General features: G+C 41.6%; 1 protein-coding gene across 4 annotated transcripts in view; it reads right to left on the bottom strand.

The window, feature by feature from the left end:
- NBAS (NBAS subunit of NRZ tethering complex) overlaps positions 1 to 25,337 on the bottom strand; it is a 461,789-nt gene that overhangs the window by 165,084 nt on the left and 271,368 nt on the right. For all 4 annotated transcript variants that reach the window (XM_070069748.1, XM_070069749.1, XM_070069751.1 and 1 more), the window contains exons 36-38: positions 20,154 to 20,321; positions 16,585 to 16,698; positions 16,135 to 16,255 (exon numbers count right to left, since the gene is read on the bottom strand). In XM_070069748.1, the coding sequence (XP_069925849.1) occupies positions 16,135 to 16,255; positions 16,585 to 16,698; positions 20,154 to 20,321 (403 nt within the window). The remainder of the gene's footprint in view (positions 1 to 16,134; positions 16,256 to 16,584; positions 16,699 to 20,153; positions 20,322 to 25,337) is intronic.

The following is a 25,337-nucleotide window of genomic DNA, read 5'->3' as shown; positions in this document are numbered from 1 at the left end:
GTGGGCTGCCTGCATCTCTCCCCTAATGACCTTTCCTGTGAGCCACGAGATTTCTCCCTCCACCTTGACGGTTCAACACCCACACTCACATATTTCAGCACTATCGCCTCATCACACTTTACATTTTCCCCTCTGCAGACCTTACTACAATCTTTATTCAAATTTGTACCTCGGTCTGTTTTCCCAGTATTTTTCTTCAGGCATGATCCATATCACAAAACTTGCATTAGCGACAGCTGCACACCGCTGTTCGATTATTACCCCAAATTAGTCATTCTTTACTCTTCCGCTGTTTCTGAAAAAGTACACTATTCTCTCAATAAGTCAAACTTAGAACCCCAAAGTCATCTTGAACTCGACCCTTGTCTGCTCCAAGCACTCAGACCATTATTAACTTGCTGAATCACTTCCAAAATTTCACATATACTTTGTATTTCCATTTCCACAGACTCCAGTTTTGGCTTTCATAGTTTAAAATCTAGACTTTTTCCAACAACCTCTCAATTCATTTCTGTTTCATGCATTCTGCCTTGCTTTTTCCAATTCCTTCTTAAAACAGCAGTTTCATATAAATTTTCATTAAACACTGTGTAATCATGTCACGTCCCAAGTTGAAAAGAAACACCTTTATTGGTTTCCCTTTCCCTAATTCATAAAAATTAAAATTTTTATTTGCCATTCAAGATTCCCATAAATATTAATTTACGGTTTTAATTGTTATTATTCCCTCCCCATACACCATCCCAATTAGTCTGACATTCAAACTCTTTTCCTATGCTCATGCTGTTTTTATAAAACAATAAAATTACTATAAAATAAAAATTTCTGTAACTTAACATCTGCTCTGATAAGCCAGACATGAAACAGATGCTTTACATGAATGAGCTCTAAGAGTCAGAAAAACCCTGCAAGGAGATACTATGATCTTGCTTTGACATCGAGAGTTAGAAGCTAATAGAAATTAGCAATACACAGAAAGGCAGTTCATACATAAGAGCGAGAGATCCAAAGTAACATGTACAGGTTCCCCTATCAGTACATATCAGACTAGTGACAATCTTAAGCTAATAACAAATGATGAACAATGCATATGTACTTTTGGTTGAATACTGTAATCAATACACAATTCTTCTTAAGTGCTGAAACTTAACTGAAAAGTGATCACTGTTAAATATAAGAGTGGGAATAAGAGAGGTAAGAGATGTGCAATTTGGGACATGCTCAAGCTGACTTACCCCAAACGGTAGAGTTAGAAACATACCAGGGGATTCCAATTCAATCCCATCAAGGGGGCATGTACCAATGCCATCTCACTAGTCCCAGTGATCAATTTCGGTTCACAATTGATCATAATGATAGGACTAAGAACTAAACGGATCACATAAACAAGAATAGTGTCTGCAAATACTAGCTGATAGAATCAAAAAGGGAGAGAACGATCCAACATGGGAAGTGAGATACACAGCAGACCCATAGAATGGCAGATGTCCTAAACAGCACTCTGGCCTCAGAATCAGCCCTTAAGGCATGCAGATATGGCTGAAAAGCCCATGAGAGTATTTCAGGCATGGAAAGCCAAAACACTCTAGTGAAAAAAAAAAAAACCTAAATGAAAGATCTCCGCGAGTGAGATCCCAGTGGAAAGAATGGGTCATCAAAGAAGGAGGTACCTTTCTCTGAAGGGAGGAGAGAACTTCCACTTTGACCATGGCCTTGTCTAAATACAATCAGAGTTAGTGAACTCAGGGGGCTTCCATAGCCTTGGCAGCTCATGACAAGAGCCTAGGTTGATTACTGAGGCCATCAACAAGAGTGTCAATTTGTTAAGTCAACAACAGGAGTCACTGTGCACTTACTCCTCATGTAGGATCTTTGTTCTTAGTGTGCTGTACATGGCGATTTAATGCTATAACTAGTACTCAAACAGTAATTTTCACTTTATGTTTCTGTGTGGGAGCAAACTGTTGAAATCTTTACTTAATGTATGCTAAACTGATCTTCTGTATATAAAGAGAATCGAAAATGAATCTTGATGTGAATGGAAGGGGAGAGGGAGTGGGAAAGGGGAGGGTTGCAGGTGGGAGGGACATTATGGGGGGGAAGCCATTGTAATCCATAAGCTGTATTTTGGAAATTTATATTCATTAAATAAAAGTTTAAAAAAAAAGATAAGTGTGAATATATTCATAGGATAAATGTCTAGAAGCAGAATCACTTCCAACAACACATACAGCTTGAATCTTCACAGCTACTGAAGTTCTCGGTTCAGGCCACATCCCTGTTGCAGCATCTCCTGGACTGCTTGTAGGTTCACATAGTTCCCCAACTTGAACACACACGTGGCCCATTGCCAAGAGGCTTCTTGACAAAAATGTCAACCCCCTCAAGAGAGTTGGGGTGTCTCCAAAATTCTTTGCACAAGGTAACAGTTCTCTCACAAGTTAACTCCTCAGATTTAATCCTAAGAAAAACGACCCTGGCTTTCTGCTTCCCTTGCTGGGAAACCACAACTCTGATTTTAACTCATCAGTAGCAAATGAGTCCTGGTGAATCCAGAATAGTAATTCTATTTAAATTCTTCTGCAACTAAGTTCTGTAATAGAACAGCCCTCCTGCCAATGAAAACTGTCAACTCTGAATAAAGTATCCAAAACAAGAATTCAAAGGCACTTTGCAAACGGACCCAAAAAAGCAGACAGAAACTAGAGGGAGGGTGTGGCCATTTTCAATAAGGAATGGCACTGGATACCTGCATATTTTTTTAAAAAGATGTATTCTTCTGAGGGAGAAGAAGAGGTCAAGGGTGAGGAAGATCTACCAATTCTGGTTCACTCCCTAAACGACCTAATGGCCGGGGCTGTTGCAGGCCAAACCCAGGAGCCTGGATCCCCACCCAGGTCTTCCACATGGGTGACAGGAACCCCAGCAGCTGGGCCATTTTCTGCTGCTTTCCAAGGTGCATCAGCAGGGAGCTGGGTTGGAAGTGGAGCAGTGGGGGCTCAAACTAGCGCTCTGACAGGAGATTTGGCATTGCAAGCAGCAGCTTAACCCACTGTACCGCAACACCAGTCACAGAGTTTCATGTTCTTACAGCTTCTATACTGTCTGTATCAATGCTGGGCGCTTAAAGCTCAGGAAGAAAAAAGGAAAAAATAAATAAATAAAAAATAAAAACCTACAGTCTTCAAGAACAAGAGCCCTGAAAAGTTACAATAGCTAGAAACTGAGAAATGTCTGAAAGTTTCTAATAAAACAATATCTTTGATCCAGCAATTCTATTCTTAGTAATTTACCTAAGAGAAGTAAAAATGCATGTCTGTAAAAACTCTTATATGAGAGTCCACAGCATCTTTTTCATCATAGCTGTAGTTGGAATGGGTAAACAGCTTTATATTCATACAATGAAATACTACTCAATGATTTAAAACAAAAACAAAATCCAGTGATAGATGTAAAATGGATGACTCATAAAAACTCTAAGTTCTACGTAAAAGACTACACACTAAACAATTTAATGAATTCTAGACCAACAGAACTACTCTACAGTAGGAGAAATCAGAAAGTGAGCTGTTTTCTAGGGTGTGTGGTATGGGTGTTCACTGGGAAGAGGCTTTCTGGGTGACAGTAATGTTCCGTATCTCAATTGGAGGGAGATAACAAAGGGGCTGCATTTGTCAAAGCTCATGCAGTTGTACAATTTACATTTCTGTATTTTGTTGAACGTAAATTTTATCACAAATATAATAAATACTAACTCTGGTTAAAGAAGTGTACAAGTGCAGGGTCAAAGGGTGAAATATACTAATATCCCCTGCCCTTACTTTAAAATTTATCAAAAAAATAGGGGCCAGCAATGTGGTGAAGTCATTGCCTACAGCCAGCATCCCATATGGTTGCTGGTTCAAGCTCCCTGTTAATGCACCTGGAAAGTAGCAAAAGATGGCCCAAGTCCTTGGACCCCTGAACCCATGTAGAAAGCCAGAAGAAGCTTCTGGCTTCTGGTTTCAGAAAGTTACAGCTCTGGCCATTGTGGCCATTTTGGAATTGTACCAGCAAATGGAAGATCTTGCTCTCTTACCTCTCTCTCTCTCTAACTCTGCCTTTGACATAAATAAACCTTTTAAAAATATCAAACAATACATTAGATTTGGATGATGAAGCAAGAGGTGGAGACACACAAGAAAGTATGGTAAAATGTTAAGTGTAGCTTCTATGTGAGGGTATTTGAGAATTCGGTGTAAAATTTTTTCTACTTAAATATTAAATGTAAGTTTGCTTAATAAAAGGTTGGGGGTGGTGGAAAGAAAGAACAATACGCTCTGGGAACTGTGTCAAATGCTCAAGAACCTGTCCGTTACTTCTTTCCCAAAGGGGCTGTGCTGAAAGGAACTCTGGACAAGCTAATATGCCTCGCCTCGTTCACAGCACTCACCTAGCTGAGGTTCTGGCCACAAAGCCCCTGACAGCGTCAGCTCACCCAAGACTGGGAGAATCACAGATATCCAGGACACCACGCTCCAAAAAATTCCAGTTTGAAAGAAATCCTATTTCTTCCCTAATCCCTAACATAGTTTGAAAGAAATCCTATTTCTTCCCTAATCCCTAACATAATAACTGTGGAAGTTAACCCTTGCCATCCCTGATCTGCCACACAAGATCATCACAGCTTGTAAGTCTCTACAACATCAAAAGCCTAGTCCAGACCCTCTTAACCAGCAAATGAATTGTTCAAGGACATGAGCTCTAGGAACGGGTAGTAGGCCCCTACTCCACTCTTGAGTATCAAAACTCTTAGAGGGGCTGGTGCCGTGGCATAGTGGGTAAAGCCATCCCCTATGGAGCTGGCATCCCATATGGTGCTGGTTCGAGTCCTGGCTGCTCCACTTCTGATCTAGCTCTCTGCTAAGGTCTGGGAAGGCAATAGAAGATGGCCCAAGTCCTTGGGCCCCTGCACCCAAAGACCTGAAGACGCTCTAGGCTCCTGGCTTCAGATTTGCCCAGCTATAGCCATTAGGGGAGTGAACCAGCGGATGGAAGACTTTCTCTCTCTGCCTCTCTGTAACTCTACCTTTCAAATAAATAAATAAATCTTTAAAAAAGAGAAAACTGCCCGGCACTGCAGTTCACTTGGCTAATTCTCTGCCTACGGCGCCGGTACCCCGGGTTCTAGTGCCGGTTGGGGTGCCGAATTCAGTCCTGGTTGCTCCTCTTCCAGTCTAGCTCTCTGCTGTGGCCCAGGAGGGCAGTGAAGGATGGCCCAAGTGCTTGGGCCCTGCACCCACATGGGAGATCAGGAGGAAGCACCTAGCTCCTGGCTTTGGATTGGTGCAGCACGCCGGCCATAGCAGCCACTTGGGGGATGAAACAACGGAAAAGGAAGACCTTTCTCTCTGTCTGTCTCTCTCAATGTCTAAATCTGCCTGTCCAAAAAAAAAAAAAAAAAAAATTCTTAGCAACCCACACTGAAACTCCAGAATGCTTTAAGAAATGTTTTATTTAATGAGTATAAATTTCATAAGTACAACGATTTCAACAATTTGCAAACACACACACACAATATAAAAAACTGAGAACAAATATTACAATTAATTTTCATAGTACAACTCATTGAGGACAGATCCTGCATGGGGAATTAGTACACAGTAACTCCTGTTGTTAATTTAACAATTAATACTCTTATCTACTACGTCAGTGACCACCCGAGGCCCTTGACATGAGCTGCCAAGGCTATGGAAGCCTTTTGAGTCCATAGTCTCTGTCAGTATTTCCACAAGGCCATAAGCAAAGTGGTAGTACTCTCCTCCCTTGAGAGAAAAAAAGTACATCCTTCTTTGATGGCCCATTCTTTCCAATGGGGTCTCACTCAAAGAGATCATTTATGTAGGACATTTTTTGGGGGTAGGGGGGGAGAACAGTGTCTTGGCTTTCCATGCCTGAAATGCTCTCATGGGCTTTTCAGCCACATCAGAATGCCTTAAGGCTGATTCTGAGGTCAGAGTGCTATTTAGAGCAATTATTATTTTATGAGTCTGCTGTATGGACTGCTTCCCATGTTAGAACATTTTCTCCTTTTTAATTCTATCGATAGTTATTACCAGACACTTGATCTTATTTATATCATACCTTTAATGCTTAAACCTATCTATATGATCAATTTAGCACTCAATATAATCACTTTAACACTTAAAATAGCATTATTACCACATAGCTTAATGGGATTTGGGGTTTCACAGTAAGCTTTTAGCTGTACTCTTAGAAGTAAGTCTGTCAGAATGTATACAGAACTATACAGCTTTACAGTTACAAAAAAATAAAAATAAATAAACTTTCTTAGCAGCCCACACTGAGACTCCAGAATTCTTAAAGTAGAAAAGAAGTCCACATATGAAAACTTCTCAGCCTGGGCATGCACACCACATTTTCAAAGAGGATAGTCAGGGATCTGGCTCCATGTGGTCATAGGCTAAGCCTCACCCGTGAAGTGAGCATCCCATATGGGTACCAGTTCATGTCTCGGCTGCTCCTCTTCTGATCCACCTGTCTGCTATGGCATGGGAAAGCAGTAGAAGATGGCCCAAGTGTCTGGGCTACTGCACCTATGTGGGAGACCGGGAAGAAGCTCCTGGCTCCTGCTTTCAAATCAGCTAAGCTCTGGCCATTGGCCACTTGGGGAGTGAACCAGTGGATGGAAAACCTTTCTCTCCAAAATCACACAGATACTGGATAAATCGGTATCCACCCTGGGATTCGGATTATCCAAGAGTACACGCTCAGTGCGCTGGCTCAGTGACTGACACACACACACAACATACTTCCTCTCTTCATTATGAAGACACATTGATTTTTGCACCCACCTTGAAGAAAATCTTCGAAGTTCTAGAATATTTGCTAGAAACAGATACGGCACTTGGAATTTAAGCCCCAAGTAGAAGAACCCAGACACAGAAATGAAAGTGGTAGGTGGCTTTCTCTTTGCTGCCAGGTGACAGGCTACAGAGCAAGTATCAGGAGTTGGAAGAATGGATATAGCTTAAATGAAACTTCCCAAATAGCCTTAAGTATGGCTTCACCATGGAATGGCCTGAGATACTGGAAAAAGCATTTGCTGCATAGGCCCAAATATAGAGATGCTAAAACAAATAGTCTACAGTGGTTTCTCAAAAACCCCTTAATTGATTCTAGTACACATTCAGGGTAAATAATACAGACACAAATCTTCCAAACAAGGTGAAACCATAACTGGACTGACTTAATTGCAAGGCGGTAGCAAGGAAGATTGGGGAATAACCAAGCAAAGGGGCCAAGAACACGGCATCACCGGAGAGCAGCAGCCCGGTGAACCAACAGCCAAGATGGTACACTGGTTTTATAGATGAGGAAATGAAAGAAAAGAGATGTGGAAAAATTTGTATCTTAAAATTCCTAAACCTTTTAGTAGGGGGTTCAGGTTAGGAAGTACCACTATGTTCCTAAATCTCCATGTATGAAATACAAGAAACTTGTATAAGTTAAATGAAATTAAAAATTAAATAAAAATGAAATTGTATAGCTTACAAGAATTTAATGCAAATAAAATACATTTAGGTATCATAAAAAAATAGAAAATGTTTAACACAGCACACAGGCCTCACCTTTCTGTTCAGCCCACTGTTGCCTTATTTCTTCACTGGTTGCTCATGGATTCCCTTTACTCCAAGCATTAGAATAACTTACAAATCATTAGAAACTCACGCGTTATTTTCCTTGCTTCTGTGAATTTTATTGTCTCTCCACAAAATATGCACTAATTCACCTCCCTTCTCAAGTTTCTCTCTTTCCTCATCTAGCGAACTCTTATTCATCCTCCAAAGGCAGGAAACCTCTTCACAACACCTTCTTCCGCAGTTATCATCCATCTGGAATCCCAATGACTGTCACAGTCCTTACCACATACCAATTTTTCTGTCATCCCATCTCCACAGAAAGCTCTCTGAAGACAGGGACACCTTCTGCTTCAACTTGGGATTTAAGATCTGAAGATAGTGCAAAGCACACAAGTGGTTCCAGAACCATTTCTTCAATGAGTAACAAGTGCATGGATAGAGGGGGAAGAATGATTCCCCAAGTTACCATCAAGTATGCTGACCCCACTACATGGAGCTCAAGAAAATCTCTCAATTTGCTTCATATTTCAAACGCAGCCTGATGTCCCAACATTTGGTCACCAAGTACTTCAAAGGTGGAGTACTTGAAGACTGTGGAAAAGGCGGGGGGGGGGGGGGGGGGGGAGGCTTACCAAAAGCAAAACTGAACAAAGGTACTATATCAAACTCAGAAGCTTCGGCACAGCAAAGGAAACAATCAACAGAGTGAAGATATATACAACATCATAGGAAAAAAATATTTGGAAACCACCTATCCAACAATGGATTAATATCTAGAATATATCAGCAACTTAAAAAACCAACAAAAAATAAACAATCCAATTAAGAAATAGGAAAAGCACCTCAACAGACAGTTGTCTAAAGAAGAAATACATGTACTCTATAGAATACTATACAGCAGTCAAAAACAACGAAACCCGGTCATTTGCAACAAGAAGGAGGAATTTGGAAAACATCATGCTGAGTGATTTAAGCCAGTCCCAAAGGGACAAATATCACGTTCTCCCTGATTGGCGACAACTAACTGAGCACCAAAGGGGAAACTTGTTGAAGTGAAATGCACAGTGTGAGAAACAGTGACTTGATCAGCTCTTGTCCTGACGGATGATGTACAATGTAATACTTTATCCATTTCAGTATTCTTTTTTGTTCTAGTACTACTGGTTGAACTCTGTAATTAACACACAATTATTCTTAGGTGTTTAAATTTTAACTGAAAAGTGATCCCTGTTAGGAATTTGGAAAACATTATGTTGAGTGAAATAAGCCAATCCCAAAGGGACAAATACCACATGTTCTCCTTGATAGGTGACAACTAACTGAGCACCAAAAAGGAAACCTGTTAAAGTGAAATGAACACTATGAGAAACGGTGACTTGATCAGCCCTCACCCTGACTGTTGATGAGCAGCTTAATATGTTATCCCTCTTAGTATTTTTTTTTGTTTGTTCTACTTAATACTTTTGGTTGAATACTGTAATCAATACACAATTCTTCTTAAGTGCTGAAACTTAACTGAAAAGTGATCACTGTTAAATATAAGAGTGGGAATAAGAGAGGGAAGAGATGTGCAATTCGGGACATGCTCAAGCTGACTTACCTCAAATGTAGAGTTAGAAACATACCAGGGGATTCCAATTCAATCCCATCGAGGTGGCATGTACCAATGCCATCTCACTAGTCCCAGTGATCAATTTCGGTTCACAATTGATCATAATGATAGGACTAAGAAAGAACCAAAGGGATCACATAAACAAGAATAGTGTCTGCAAATACTAGCTGATAGAATAAAAATGGGAGAGAACGATCCAACATGGGAAGTGAGATACACAGCAGACCCATAGAATGGCAGATGTCCTAACAGCACTCTGGCCTCAGAATCAGCCCTTAAGGCACGCGGATCCGGCTGAAATGCCCATGAGAGTATTTCAGGCATGGAAAGCCAAAACACTCTGGGGAAAAAAAAAACCTAAATGAAAGATCTCCGCGAGTGAGATCCCAGTGGAAAGAATGGGTCATCAAAGAAGGAGGTACCTTTCTCTGAAGGGAGGAGAGAACATCCACTTTGACCATGGCCTTGTCTAAATACAATCAGAGTCAGTGAACTCAGGGGGCTTCCATAGCCTTGGCAGCTCATGACAAGAGCCTAGGGAGATTACTGATGCCATCAACAAGAGTGTCAATTTGGTAAGTCAACAACAGGAGTCACTGTGCACTTACTCCTCATGTAGGATCTCTGTCCTTAGTGTGCTGTACATGGCGATTTAATGCTATAACTAGTACTCAAACAGTAATTTTCACTTTATGTTTCTGTGTGGGAGCAAACTGTTGAAATCTTTACTTAATGTATGCTAAACTGATCTTCTGTATATAAAGAGAATCGAAAATGAATCTTGATGTGAATGGAAGGGGAGAGGGAGTGGATAAGGGGAGGGTTGTGGGTTGGAGGGACGTTACGGGGGGGAAGCCATTGTAATCCATATTCTGTACTTTGGAAATTTATAGTCATTAAATAAAAGTTAAAAAAAAAGAAATAAAAAAAAGAAGAAATACAAATGGCTAGCAAATACATGAAAAAATGCTCAACATCACTAGCCATGAAAGAAATGCATACCAAATCCATAACGAGATATCGCCTCACCCTTGTCAGAAAGTCTAAAATCCAAAACACAGAGAGTAACAAATGCTAGTGAGGATATGGAGAAAGGATAACACTTATACTCTGTAGGTGGAACTGAAATTAGCGCAGCCACTGTGGAAAATAGTGTGAAGATTTCTTTAAAAACTAGAAATAGGGGCCAGCACTGTGGCAGGCAGGTAAAGCCACTGCCTGCAGTGCCAGCTTCCAGATGGGCACTGGTTCAAGTCCCAGCTGCTCCTCTCCCAATCCAGCTCTCTGCTGTGGCCCAGGAAAGCAGTAGAAGATGGCCCAAGTCCTTGGGCCCCTGCACCCACATGGGAGACCTAGAAGAAGCTCCTGGCTTCGGATCAACCCAGCTCCAGTCATTGAGCCCATTTGAGGAGTTAACTAGCAGATGGGAGACCTCTCTCTGCCTCTGCCTCTGTGTAACACTGCCTTTCAAATAAATAAATACATCTTTAAAAAGGAAAAAAAAAAAAAAAAAAACTAGAAATATACTTGCTATATGACCCAGCAATCCCACTACTGAGTATACTGAGTACATACCCAAAAGGCATGAATGCACTGTAACAAAGAGATCCCTGCACCACCAGCAAGGTTCACAACAGCCAAAATACAGAATCAACCAAGGTGTCCATCTTCACACAAATACACAAAGAAAATGTGGCATACATACATAATGGGTTATTATTCAGCCATAAAAAAGAATGAAAACTGACCATGTGCATCAAACTGGATGCAAATGGAGGACATCATGTTGAGTGAAATAAGCAGGATACAACATGTTATGCCTTATATGGTGGAAGATAAAAATTTTTTAAAAATCAAAAAACAAAAATAAAAGACAGAAATGCCTGTGTGTATAGGTTTTGTTGTAAACATGGCTTTGTAAAACTTGTTTTTTTTAAAAAAAAAAAAAAGATTTATTTATTTATTTGAAAGTCAGAGTTACACAGACAGAGAAGGAGAGTCAGAGGCAGAGAGAGAGACAGAGAAAGAGAGAGACTTGCATCTGCTGGTTCACTCCTCAGATGGTCCTAATGGCTGAGGCTGAGCCAGGCTGAAGCCAGAAGCCAGGAGCCAGGAGCTTCTTCTGGGTCTCCCACGTGGGTGCAGGGGCCCAAGGACGTGGGCCCTCTTCTACTGCTTTCCCGGGCCATAGCAGAGAGCTGGATAGGAATAGGAGCAGCCAGGACTAGAATGGCACCCATATGGGATGCCAGCAGTTCAGGCCAGGGCTTTAACCTGCTGTGCCATAGCACCGGCCCCATAAATCTTTGTTTTACACTTTTGTCACACCAATGTTTAAGAATGTTATACTACTGGCCGGCGCCACAGCTCAATAGGCTAATCCTCCATCTGCAGCACCGGCACCCGGGTTCTAGTCCCGGTCGGGGCGCTGGATTCTGTCCCGGTTGCTCCTCTTCCAGTCCAGCTCTCTGCTGTGGCCCAGGAGGGATGTGAAGGATAGCCCAAGTGCTTGGGCCCTGCACCCGCATGGGAGACCAGGAGGAAGCACCTGGCTCATGGCTTCAGATCAGCATGGTGCGCCCACCGCAGCGGCCATTGGGGGGTGAACCAGCAGAAAAGGAAGGCCTTTCTCTCTCTCTTTCTCTCTTTCTCTCTCTCTCTCCCCCTGCCAAAAAAAAAAAATGCTATACTACTATGATTTCAATGATCTGTGATTATTTTAAAATTTACCATATAAATGTGAAATGATCATCTTTACATTTGATTATTTTTACAGCACTTTCCTATATTCCCGCTAAACTAGGATCGTCTTGCTTAATACTTATTAAACTTCTTATCTGGTGAATCATTAAGCCTCCGATGGTAATGTAAATGAAAAATATGTAATCTCAAAATCTAAAGAGAAAGAAAGAAAAGAAGAGAAAGAGAGCAAGTGAAAAGGCAGGAGGGAGGAGGGAGAGAGAAGGAAGAGACTATTACTACGTTCTTAGAACTGTATCTACAAACTATATTGAATCTGATAAAAATTACATAAAAAAAGAAAAAGGGATGCCTGGTAATCTGGAAATATGTGCCATGCCAGGGCCTTGTGCAGAAATGTTTCTCTAAAAACAGCTCTGGTAAATATCAGAAGCCAAAACAAACTGAGGAATCAGCTTGAGAGGATCTATCTTTCAGGCCATTAACTATGTGTTTCCATTATTTTGCCTCTTTGTAAGGCGCACCTCTTGAGTGAATTTTTTAAAAATCATACACATATTCTTCATAAGATAAATAATAAAAATACTGTAAAAACCAACGTTTGCAAATGTTCTCATTATTTCAGTTGATTATTGTGCCAATCAAAAAGTGATACTCTCCCATCTGACCCAGTATTTTCCTAAGGTCACAATTTTGTCTGTACAAACTGATAAACAATTATGTTTAATCCATGGGCAACTGAATGCAGAGAAGAAAAAAGGCAGACACAATCACTAAACAAAGGGAAAGCAATATCACAACATCCTTCACATATGTTACCAACTATAAAATCTACCATGGAGTTAACAGCTTTTTGGAAAAAAAAAGGAAACATAAATATGTTGGTAACTGTGAGATAAAAGTCTCTTTTATTAGAGAATGACAAATATAGAAAAGCATGCACCACAAAAGTGAAAAAAAAAAATAATGCTCCTAGAAAAAATTCCCAATATGTCAGGGACCTGCATAATGTACAGGAAATTATCATCTGCCTCTCTTCTTCCCAATTGCATATAAAAATTGACAGAAAGAAAGGAATTCTGTAAAAATTAAGGTATCAGGTTTGGGAATGAAACGGCAATTCTATGCCTTAAGTGCACTTCCTAAATTTCACGCCACACAGCAATGTGCTTAATTAGCAGATAGCACTGTCCAGGCATACTGATAATAACAATGGCCAGTACTAAGTTGAAGTTATAGATGGAAATTCCAAGAAAACTGTTTCTCCCCCTCCTTTCCTCCCTACCGTTGCCTAGAGCATGGACAAATTACCTGGAGCTGCCTCTGAATCACTGGATGTTCATTAAGAGCCGAGAGAGAGATGCAGGTAAAAGAATGAAGAATCCTACTATAGAATTGTGAAAATAAGTAAAAAGGGGGAAGAAAAAAAAGTATAAATGTCAGGCTGTCTTGGGTAAACTTGAATACATTTATTTCTTTTTAAAAAATTATTTACAGAAAAATATGCCACCATGTAAGAAACTGTCATGTTCAAATATAGACCTACATTGTATGGAGAATAAAAGCAGGAAAGCACTTTATACCATTCAACACAAAAACTACTTCACATAATTAGCAACTTGAAGATACGAATCATATCTTATTTTATTTTTCCCCAGGAACCTTTTATTTAAGGTGTACAAACTTCATGCATTTCTAAATCCAACTTTATGAACAGGGTAATTCTTCCCACTCTACCCACCCTCCCACTGGGACTCCCATCCTCTTTCTTCCTCCCTTTCCAATTCCCATTCTTATTTGTTACTAAGATCTACTTTCAATTAACTTTATACACATAAAAGTAACTCCAAACTAAGTAAAGAGTTCAATAAATAGTATGGGGAAAAAAAAATGTTCCTCAACAGTCAAGACAAGGGCTGTTCAAAGTCATCACATCGTGTGTCCATTTCATTTCTATAGATTACCTTTTAGGTGCTCTATTAGTTATCACACACCAGGGAGAACATACAGTATTTGCCTTTTGGGACTTGTGGGGAGCAACTGGGAGCAGCTCGGACTAGACTAAGTTACTGGAATTAAGACTTATTCTATGCATCTGCTCTCCCACAATATGGCGCTGGGAGAGGAGGAAACAGCTTCTACACAGCTGCCTCTCACCAACTTGACAAGCTGCAGGAGCTGCTCCTGATTGGAGGAGAGCAGCGTACTCGGCATGTGGGTAGCAGAGTTGGGATTGGTGGAAGAGGACTATAAAGGAGGAGAGAGACAACATGCACCAGGAACATCTATCTGAAGGAACACCTGTGCAGCCCCCGAGAGAGCCGGCCAGCGGTGTGCCGCTCCCCCGCGGAAGTGGGGAAAGTGGCAGGGGGAACCGCCCTTCCACGGAGGTGGAAGGGACGGTAGCCAACCCGGGAAGAACCAGCAGCAAACCCGGGGAGGGCCGAGCAGACAAAAGAACAACGCAGGGTCCTGTGTCGTTCCTCCACGAAGAGGGGGAGAGACAGGGACTGGCTTATTTCACTACATATGATGTTTTAAAGAGTACTCCATTTTGTTGCAAATGACTGGATTTCATTTCTTTTTACCACTTCCTGGTTTCTCATTGTCTACATATCCCATATTTCTTTATCCAATCTTCAGTTAACAGACATTTGTGTTGATTCCATATCTTAGCTATTTAGAATTGAGCTGCAATAAATATGGGGGTATAGATAACTCTCTCAAATGCTGACTTCATTACCCTTGAGTAAATTCCCAGGAGTGGGATGGCTGGGTCATATGGTAGGCCTATATTCATATTTCTGATCTATCTCCATATTGTCTTACATAGTGGCTGTACCAGTTTACATTCCCACCAACAGTGGATTAGGGTACCTTTTTTCTTCACATTTTCACCAGCATTTTTTATTTGTTAATTTCTGTATGAGAGCCATTCTAATGGGTGACATGAAACCTCATTGTGGTTTTGATTTGCATTCCCTGATGGTTAATGATCCTGAGCATTTCTGCATGTGTCTGTTGGCCATTTGGATTTCCTCTTTTGAAAAATGCCTGTTTAAACCCTTTGCACATTTCTTAACTGGGTTGTTTGTTTTATTGTTGCTGAATTTCTTGAGCTATTTATAGATACTGGATATTAATCATTTATCAGTTTCATAGTTTGCAAATAATTTCTGCAACTCTGTCAGTTGCCTCTTCACTTTGCTGAGTGTTTCTTTTGCAGTGTAGAAGCTTCTCAATTTGATGTAATCCCATTTTTCAATTTTGGCTTCGATTGCCTGTGCTTCTGAGGTCTTTCCCATGAACTGTTTGCCTATGCCAACATCTTGCAGGATTTCCCAAAAGTATTCAAATAATTTGAGGAGGTAGACGAATGAATGTAAGAATGAATGAATGAAGGCATCCAGTTAGATTATTCAAACTTACTGAAAATTTCATTACTTTTTCTCTAACTCACTCATTCATACATTTTCTTCTTTTTTAGTATTTTATTTACCTATTTGAGAGAGAAAGCTCCCACCTGCTAGTTTACTCCTTAAATGTCCACAATGGCCGGGGCTGGGTCAGGTAGAAGACAGCAGCCAAGAACACACCTCAAGTCTCCCACATGGGTAGAAGAAACCTAACTTCCTGGGCCATCAAAGCTGCCTCCCAGAATCCACATTAGCAGGAAACTGGGATCAGGAGCTGAAGCTGCGAACTGAACCCAGCATGGAATTCAGGCATCCTAACTAGTACCTTAACTGTTAGGCTAAATGCCCACCCCTTTCATACAATCTTAGTTATAATTCTTTTTTTTTTTTTTTTTTTTTGACAGGCAGAGTGGACAGTGAGAGAGAGAGAGAAAGGTCTTCCTTTTGCCGTTGGTTCACCCTCCAATGGCTGCCGCAGCCAGCGCGCCGCGGCCAGCGCACCGCGCTGATCCGATGGCAGGAGCCAGGTGCTTCTCCTGGTCTCCCATGGGGTGCAGGGCCCAAGCACTTGGGCCATCCTCCACTGCACTCCCTGGCCACAGCAGAGAGCTGGCCTGGAAGAGGGGCAACCGGGACAGAATCAGGCACCCCGACCGGGACTAGAACCCGGTGTGCCGGCGCCGCAAATCGGAGGATTAGCCTAGTGAGCCGCGGCGCCGGCCAGTTATAATTCTTTTAACATGAGTACAGCCTTCTTTCTTACCTTCTGTAGTTGGAAAGACTTCTCCTTCAGTTTTCCCCTCTGCCAATTTACCAGTTCTCAGCAATATTTCTGCAAAACTTTCATCTGGGATGTGCTGATAGGCATCATAGGTCACTCCGGACTAGATAAAAAAGCAGTTTCTCTACTTAGCACGGTATAAGCTTGTTGTTGTTGTTCCAGCTAACATACTCTTAGAAAACAGAAATACTGAACTCTGTCTTCTGTGACTTAATAACAATTTCTCAGTTACTAAGACATATTACTTTATAGAAAATTTTAAATGAATTTTAATTTCATAATGTCATAATATATATGAAGAAAATGTAAAACCAATGAATAACGTGAGTTAAGAACCAAAAGAAATACATTTTCAGGAAAATTCTGATGTTTGTCTATGCTGTCTATACAGCATAACAGAAAAACCTATTTGCTTAGGCACACTGTCCTTACCTCAGAGACAAAGGGATTGGAGATGACTGACTCATAAAAAGGATGACACCCTTGTTTTTCTAGGTCTTCATTGGCCACAGTTCCAATTTGATAGGCACCACCAAATTCTTGTCCCTAAACAGAACAAAGTGAAGAACAGTAAATAAAAACAAAAGAGCACGGAAAGGGAGAGGACCAGAGCGGAGGCAGGGACAAGAGAGGGAAGACAGATTCCACGGGCCAGCGCTGAGGCCCAGCAGGCACAGTGGGCTAAACCTCTGCTGTGCACCAGCATCCTATATGGGTGCCGGTTCGTGTCCCAGCCGCTCCTCTTCCTATCCAGCTCTCTGACTGTGCCCTGGGAAGGCAGTGGAAGATGGCCCAAGCGCTTGGGCCCCTGTACCCATGTGAGACACCTGGAGGAGGCTCCTGGCTCCTGTCTCAGATCCACCCAGCGCTGCCCATCTTAGTCATTTGGGGAGTGAATCGGGGAGTGGAAGACCTCTCTCTCTGTCTCTATTTCTCTCTGTCTATAGCTCTGACCCTCAAATATATAAATAAAATCTTTATATTATACATATTTATATTTATATATATAATTATGTATATTTTATATAGATAGATAGATTTCTGTGACATAGAGTGTGTCAAGAGTGACATGGATACCAGCAATGAGCATAAGAACAACCCTGCCCTGCCCTGTGTAGCCTTTTGATTTTCCCAGTCACTTTGACATCAATGAATTTGAAACACTGAAGCAATGTTTCATGTGCATAGTGAGCTTTACATGCCACAGAGGAACTCTCCTAAAATAGCATGGTGTATGTATTGTTCCCCTGCTCAAAAATCTCTAGTAGTTCTGAACAGCCAATACTATAAACTATGACAAATGTTGTGTTAATGTTACTATGTGTGAGCTAACATTCTCCACTCCAACCAAGCTTACATACTTCATCTTCCTGCCAGCTTCTATGCCTTTCTCTCACGATTCTGTCATACCGACTACCTGGTTAGATTCTACCTTTCCATCCAGGACCAACTCAGACTTTACCTGCTAATTCCTTGCCATACTGAAGCAAGATGATCTAACTGTACCCCTTTTGCTGTCCCCATATTCTGCACCACTGGGACCCTTACACATGCCTTTAAGATTTGCTATAAGCATTCCTGACTAACAAATACTTTGGTGTCCCACACACAGTAATTATCTTTATCTTTTACCCTTCTGAAGTGACTGTAAGACTCCTCCCTAAAAGCCAAATAAAAATCACCCATTTCTCCTCAGTTTCCGGGGCACTAATTTATAGCAAGCAAAGGTTAAGCAAATAGTGAAGTCACTGCTGCAAATGAAGATCATGCACAATGTTCAAAATTCTACCTAAGACACACATCCTCAAAACATCAGATAAGACAGTAAAAAAATACAAACAAGTGATCCAGTGTGATACACGCAATAAACATACAGACATTCCCCAGAGCACAGCATCTAAGAAACTGACATCTCCATTCACCCAACTGTTTGGACCATTACTCTTAGGTCCCTTCTTTCTTACGTGTCCCAAATCCAAACCATCAGCAGATCCATAAAATACATTCCCAAACCAACCATTTCTCACTTTCTTCACAGTTATGCTGGTCCAAACCACCACCATCTCTCATCTGGAATGTTAGATCAGAGATCACACTGCCTTGTACCCTGACTTCTGACTCCATAAAGCCAGTTCTCCACATGGCAGCTGAATCATGCTATTAAAAGTAAAGTTGGGGGCCCGGTTTGGTACCACCGGGGGTTAAGCCGCTACTTACAAACCAGCATCCCATATGGACACCAGTTCAAGTCCCAGCTGCTCCGCTTACAATCCAGCTCCCTGTGAATGTGCCTGGGGAAACAGCAGAGGATGGTCCAAGTCCTTGAAGCCCTGCATCAACATGTGAGACCTGGATGAAAATCCAGATTCCTGGTTTCAGTCTGGCCCAGCTCTGGCCATTGTAGCCATGTGGGGTTTGAACCAGCAGATGAAAGATCCTTCCCTTTCTCTCTCTCTGTCTCTCCCTAACTCTACTTTTCAAATAAATAAATAATAAATCCTTAAAAAAAAGTATAGTTGGATTATATAAATTCACTGCCTAAATGCTTCAAAATCCACAGTGGTTATTACAGTTCGTGTAAGGCTCTCAGCGCCTGCATCTCCACCAGCCCTCAGATTTCATGTCCCGCCATTCTCCCCTACTATTCACTCTGTACAAACAACAGTGGCCCCCTTTATCCTCCAGGAAGATGGTGCACATGTTCTCCCCGTAAGCCTTGTAGTTTGTTCTCTTTCCTCAATGCTACTTCTGCTTCAAGGGATTCCTTTATGTTAACCTTCACCTCCTTCTCCAAATCCCAAGTAGCATTCATGAGTCACTTTCCTTGTATCATCATCAGCACGGACTCATCACCACCCGCCAGCCCGAAAGCACACACACGTTTTGTTTCCTTTGTGCTCCCATCTGCAATGTAAGTTCCAGAAAGGAAGGAAATTATGCAAAGCTCCTCTCCACTCTGTCCTCAGGGATGAGCATGATCCTTAACACAGGGGAGATGCCGAATCAGTATGTGTTGAATGAATCAAAGAAGACACGCCATGATCACTTGCAGCAAACTATAAACTGATCAACAGGCATGTTTCTTTTCCTTCTGTATTTTCCATTATGAGACCAAAGGACTGCAACACGAGAATGCAGAGAAAAAAGCAGGGAACTACGGGCTAAGAAATCATTTTCTCTCCTGCTTGTTCTGACCTTTACATACAGTATGAAAGCAGGAATCTGTTAAACTGTTCTTTCTTCAGAGTGCCCAGGCTGGCTCCTAACACTCTCCCTCAACTTTTGTGTAGACAAAAGAGGGATCTTCAAACAGTACATGAAAAATAAGTACTATGAAAACACTACGCATGGATTTCAACATTTTTTTGTACCAAAATAAATTTCTTTTAAATTTATTTACTTGAAAGGCAGAGTGAGAGAGAGAGAGAGAGAGAGAGAGAGAGAGATTGACTGATCTTCCATCTGCTGCTTCAGTCCCCAAATGGCTTTAACAGCCAGGGCTGTGCCAATCCAAAGCCAGGAGTCAGAAGCTTCTTCCAGGTCTCCCACACGGGTGCAGGGGCTCAAGGACTTGAGCCATCTCCCACTGCTTTCCCAGGCCATAGCAGAGAGCTGGATCAGAAGTGGAGCAGCCAGGACTTGAACTGGCACCTATATGGGATGCTGGCACTGCAGGACAAGGCTTTAACCCTCTGTGCCACAGCACCAGCCCCCAAAATAAATTTCTTTTAACCCATTGTTTTACAAACCTTTGACATTCTCTCATATATAGCAAAAATGTCAACACTTATAACCTAAATATACATAGTGTCCATCACAAGTTCTCCATGACTTACATTACATTCTATGAGAATAAATTATTCATTTTCTACCGATAGGGTCCCTATATTTAAGAGATTATTTTAAAGATCTACAGAAGATAATGGTGCAACAATGAAGAGCAATGCTAAAAATTGGTATAAATCACACAACTGATTTTATCAGAAAGCTACATGGCTTACCTGGAGGGGCCGAAGGTAAGCTAGAGACTTCTTCCACCACTGCCCATCGCTAACAGCCTGCAGCATAGCCTTGGTGGTGGTCGTGGTGTTGGAAAGGACTTTCATGGTGGTAGCAGTGGTCCAGTGTAATAGGTCAGCTGAACTGCTGTCAGGAACACTCGCTTCATCCTATTTAAAACATAATAATAATCCAGAGTAAAAAGCTGCACTGTCCTAAGAACAGAGTGACAAGTGACTGCTTAACTTGCAGGGGTGGTAAATCTATTTCTGCCAAGGGCCATCTGGATATCTGTAACATCATTCACAGGCCATACAAAATTATTATCAACTTAAAAATTAGCCTGCTATAGGTTTATTGAATTTTAAGGCCCACCTGTGCCTGCCTTGGCACAGTCAAACCAAATGACTTCACAGGCCTTACTCAGTCTGAGAGCTGTCTTTCCCCACCCCTTAAAGCCATCACATATTAGACAGGAAGACAGATAAATTTAAAATTAATCTTCACTAGTAGTGGAATAAGTGAGAAATAAAACATCCCTGCTTATCGTTCCTTCCTGAATCATTCAGGGGGGAAGTCATATTAGTCAAATAATCCCTTTCAGAATATTTATAAAGCAAGTAAGAAGCTCTTTACTTTTCATCAATCTAATATACTAACAATGAGATACTCACGTTTGTTTCCTCAACAATAAATTAAAGTCTTTTATTATTTACATTAAGAAATAAATTATCCATTTGAATAATGATACTATGGCCCAGACAAAAGCAGAAAATTCAGACAATCCACCTCACTGTTAAAAGGCAGTGTTTTTCATGCAATCAAGTGGATTATTAATAGTGTTTAAAAAGCTTATGATGCAGAACCCACTGCCATTCTTGCAGCAATCAGTAAACATCCTAGTTATCAATTTACTAACCCAAGGGATTCTGGGAGGAGAAAGTGGCAGTACATTAGTAGTCTTTTAAATGAAATGACAAAGATCATGTCTATTTTTTGGTGGAAGGAAAATATAACTTATTCTCAAATATAAACTTCTTTGTTTAATGTCTTTCAAGTTTTACTCAATTTTTCTTAAATATCCTAGTATAATGAAAGAAAACCTAAGGTTTGGAATTTCAATACCAATAAACTTCTGGCTACTAGTGTAGTTTACATGAAAGGAAGATAGCTCAGTTTTGCTGCTTAGGTCTAATATCATTCATAAGGATACTATTACAGTAACCAAAAATAATATATTAGTCAATGATTACCAGGATACTGTCACATAACTAATAATGAGACAAACGCACTGATCAACTTGATAGTTGCAGTAGGGTAGAATTATGGATCCACCAAGATTGTTGATGCCATAATCCTTGGAGCCTGTGAACACGCTGCATTATATGACAAAGGGACTTTGTAAGTACAATGAAGGGCCATGGACCTTGAAGTAGGGGAACTTCCTGACTTATCTGAATGAACTAATTCAATCCCATGAGCTCTCAACCTAAAGAATCTTCCCCAGCTTGTATTAGACAGTATTAGAGAGATGTCATGGGGAAGAAGGCAGGAAAGATTTGAAGCATCTGGGGACTCCACCCATAACTGCTGGCTTTGAAGATAGGGGAGGGGCCATGAACCAAGGAAAGTAGGCAGTGCCTAGAAGAGTACTCAGGTGATAGCCAAGAAGGTACTGAGGGTGTGCCCTAAGACCACAAGGAATTAAATTCTGCCAGCAATATCAATGAGCATCAGTGAACAGGTCCTCCTCCAAAGGCTCCAGATAAGAACACAGCCTTGCTGGAACCTTCACTTTAACCTTGTGAAGCACAGAGCAGAAACCCTGGGCAGCCTGCCAGATTTCTGTCCTAACAGAACTGTAACATCATCAACTGTATTGTTTTAAAACTATCAAGTTTTTGGCAACAGACTACAACAGCAATGGAAAATGAACACATATTAGGATATTTACATAAATATGTTAGGATATTTAAGTGCACATTTTATTCTTCTGAAAGGAAATATATTTAAGCTGTCTTACCTAATGTTTACAATTTAACCACCTTGCTGTTTTTAAGCTTGTTCATAAGTATTCTAAATATAATTTTTTTTCTTGGACATTAGAAAATGTCTAAACCATCCACTCTATGTATTTTATGTGTCTGTCCTAAATATGGAAGCCACATAGAAAAATGGATGCTACCTAAAGGAGAAGTTACATTAAATTGCTTCTAAGAGCATCCATGCCCTTATCATTGTTTGGGGTTTAGGTGACAATAAAAACAGCATGTCTCTCAGTCTCTCAGCATCAGATGTTGGCAAATACTGTAGGTTGTCTTCCTTGACCGCACTCTGATCCCTTACAGTGTTTTACTGTGCCTAGAAATTGTAAAGCTAAAAACTACATCTCCTAGACCACCTTGTAACTCATATTCCACACATGACCTTGTTTTCTTCAACTTTCACACACACTGCATGACATTTTGGAGGTGAAACTATAGTAGACTCCATAATTCTGCCACTTCTATGATTTTCTTCTTTTACTTGCAAGAAGTCTATTCAGTCTACAGGATTTTGCTTGCTTGGAGGCTCTGGGGGCAGTGCTAAAAGCGTTTCTGCGGCAGTGCTAAGAGAAGGGGCTGGGGAAAGGGAGGAACTTCCATCCTGCCAGCAGCGTCTTCGCAGTCAGTGCTCCCGACTTCCTGTGACAGACTGCAGCTCCCTCAGCAAGCCAGTTCTGCACACTGTTCTAGGAGCCAACCAAATGCTTGTCATTTCAGTCTTTACAATGATTTTTTAATCCCCTAATTTGTGATAAAACAAAACAAAACAAAAACATCTTCCAGGACAGGCATTTGGTGCGGAGGTTAAGAGACCACACACAGGCTGGTCACATGGCATACAGAAGTGCCTGGATTAGAATCCCAGCTCAGCTCCTGATTCCAGCTTCCTGCTGATGCACATTCTTGGAGACAGCAGGTAATGGTTCAAGTACTAGTGAAGTAGGCAGACATAAAGGTTAAAATTGACTAGGTTTGTGAGCTGGAAGACTATGCCTTCGCCACACCCCTGTGTGACCTCACGCCCTACCTGATACCTTCATCATGCCCCTGTATGACCTCATGCCCCTACCTGGCCACACCTGGGTGCCCACCAGCTAATCAGGTTATTTAACCACTCCCCTTTGGAAGTGGGTTAAAAGCCTGGGACACTGTGTGTCTGCCTTCTCTTCTTCACCCTAGCCTCTAGCCAGGAGGGGGCTGGCTGTAGCCCTGCACCTCTAAGGGCGCATAGCCTTCGGACCACCCACCCTAGGCTTCCTGGCCTACATGCTCCTCCATGTGGCTGGTGCCTGGCACTCAGTATGATTTACCTCTATCTCTTAAATAAAGCTCTCACTCTCCTATGCATCTTTTGCACTAAATAAAAGCCTAAAATGTAACATGCTGCCTCATTTATTTATGCCGGTATTTAGAATTCTTCTCTAAATATTAGGCAAGAACCCTCTCGGGCTTATTAATATTGGGGATTTATTAACAAGCATATGGTGATATCTTATGGCACCCCAAATTCTGGTAACATCCAGATGGGACTTTTGGGGAACTTAAGGGACCACATTTTTCGTATTTGTTTTAGGGGGTCACTTCCTATATCACTTGGGTCCCTATCACCCATGTGGGAGGCCTTAATTGAGTTCTGGACCCCTGGGTTTTGGACTGGCCCAGCCTCTGTTGTGGCTGGCATTTGGAAAGGCAACCACCAAATGGAAGACCTCTGTAAATCTGTTAGGTAAGAAGCTAGAAGTTGGCCTGTGTGTGTGAGAGGGGCCTGAGGAGAACAAGCTTCTTCAGACAAGAATGCAACAGCCTGAGAAGCAGCCCAGTGTTTCACACTGCAAAGTCCCGCCCAGACCTTGATAACTTTCCAGGTGGTCTCAGCGCTTCCCCCAGGGAACTCCCCAGGAGAATCCTCCCTCCTCCTCAATTAATGGGATATCTGGCTTGATAACATGGAGCAATACATCCATTACATTCTTCCTCCAAGACAGGCAACATAAGGGAGGCTCCCCTTCCTGGGGTGCCAGAACTGGGGGAGGAATTTTCCTAATTTACACTCAGCAAACTCTGTCCAAGAGGAGGAAGAGAAGGAAGGAAAGGAGAAAAGGCAGGAAGAACTGAACCCCTTTCCCTTATAAGCCCCAGTCGGAACAGACTGCAGATGCTCAGCTCTCAGCTCTCAGCTGAGCCACCCACCTGGCCTACCAGGTGATTCTCTCGATTTAACCATGTAACCTTGGTTTCCCCAGTCTGAATGGCAGGGCTCACTCGCTTGCTCACTCTCATGCTCGCTCTTGGATTCTGTCCCATCCGTTCTGAGGATGCCCTACCCCAATAAACCTTACTACCTTGCTTAACACTGCTGTAATCTCATGCCTGAATTCTTTTTTGTGTGAAGACAAGAAGCCCACACAATCTCCGCTAACATATCTGTCTGCCTTTCAAATGATAAAATCTTAAAAGTCATTTTCTGCTTATAAGAGCTATAATTTTTTTTGTTATCTACAACCGAACATTGACTGCCAAAAAAACCTGGCAAAATTATAAGCAGGACTTGGAGTCATCAAAAACACTTGATCTAAAGTGGAGAATATAGCTTCAATCTCAGCCATAATTAGGCTAAAACTTCCTGCAAGTCAGTATTTTGGAGTAACTTTTCCAAGAAGATGCATCAAACAAAAGTCACTGTTAAAGCACAGAGGTTGGGGCCAGCATTGCAGCCTAATGGGTTAAGCCGCTGCCTGCAATGTCGGCATCATCCCTCTCTCTAACTCTGCTTTTCAAATAAATAAATAAATCTTAAAAAAAAAAAAAGTACAGTGGTGGTGTTAGGTAGGATGTCAGTTATGAGCTTATGTGTGTGTGACATATAGGCCTAAAGAGAAGACATCTATGTTCAGCATATGCATCTGCATCTCAGAGTCATCCTGACAATGTTTCAGGGGCAGCCCGGTATTCGCATCCTGCCCTGCCCCCTTCTACCTGACAAATCTTCCACAATCTCCCAGGTGCAGCCCAGTATCTGCATTTCAAACACCCTGTTCAGGATCCCCATTCTCTAGGGGGTCCTGCTCACCCTTCCTCTGAACCCAGGATGGCGCCAGCCAGGCTTCCTCCTGTCTGATACCTTCAGGGGAAAACTCAGAT

The sequence above is a fragment of the Oryctolagus cuniculus genome, chromosome 2, assembly GCF_964237555.1.
Source record: "Oryctolagus cuniculus chromosome 2, mOryCun1.1, whole genome shotgun sequence".
Classification (NCBI taxonomy): Eukaryota; Metazoa; Chordata; class Mammalia; order Lagomorpha; family Leporidae; genus Oryctolagus; species Oryctolagus cuniculus.
The sequence above is the reverse complement of the archived record's forward strand: the minus strand, read 5'-3'. Positions and strand labels throughout refer to the sequence as shown.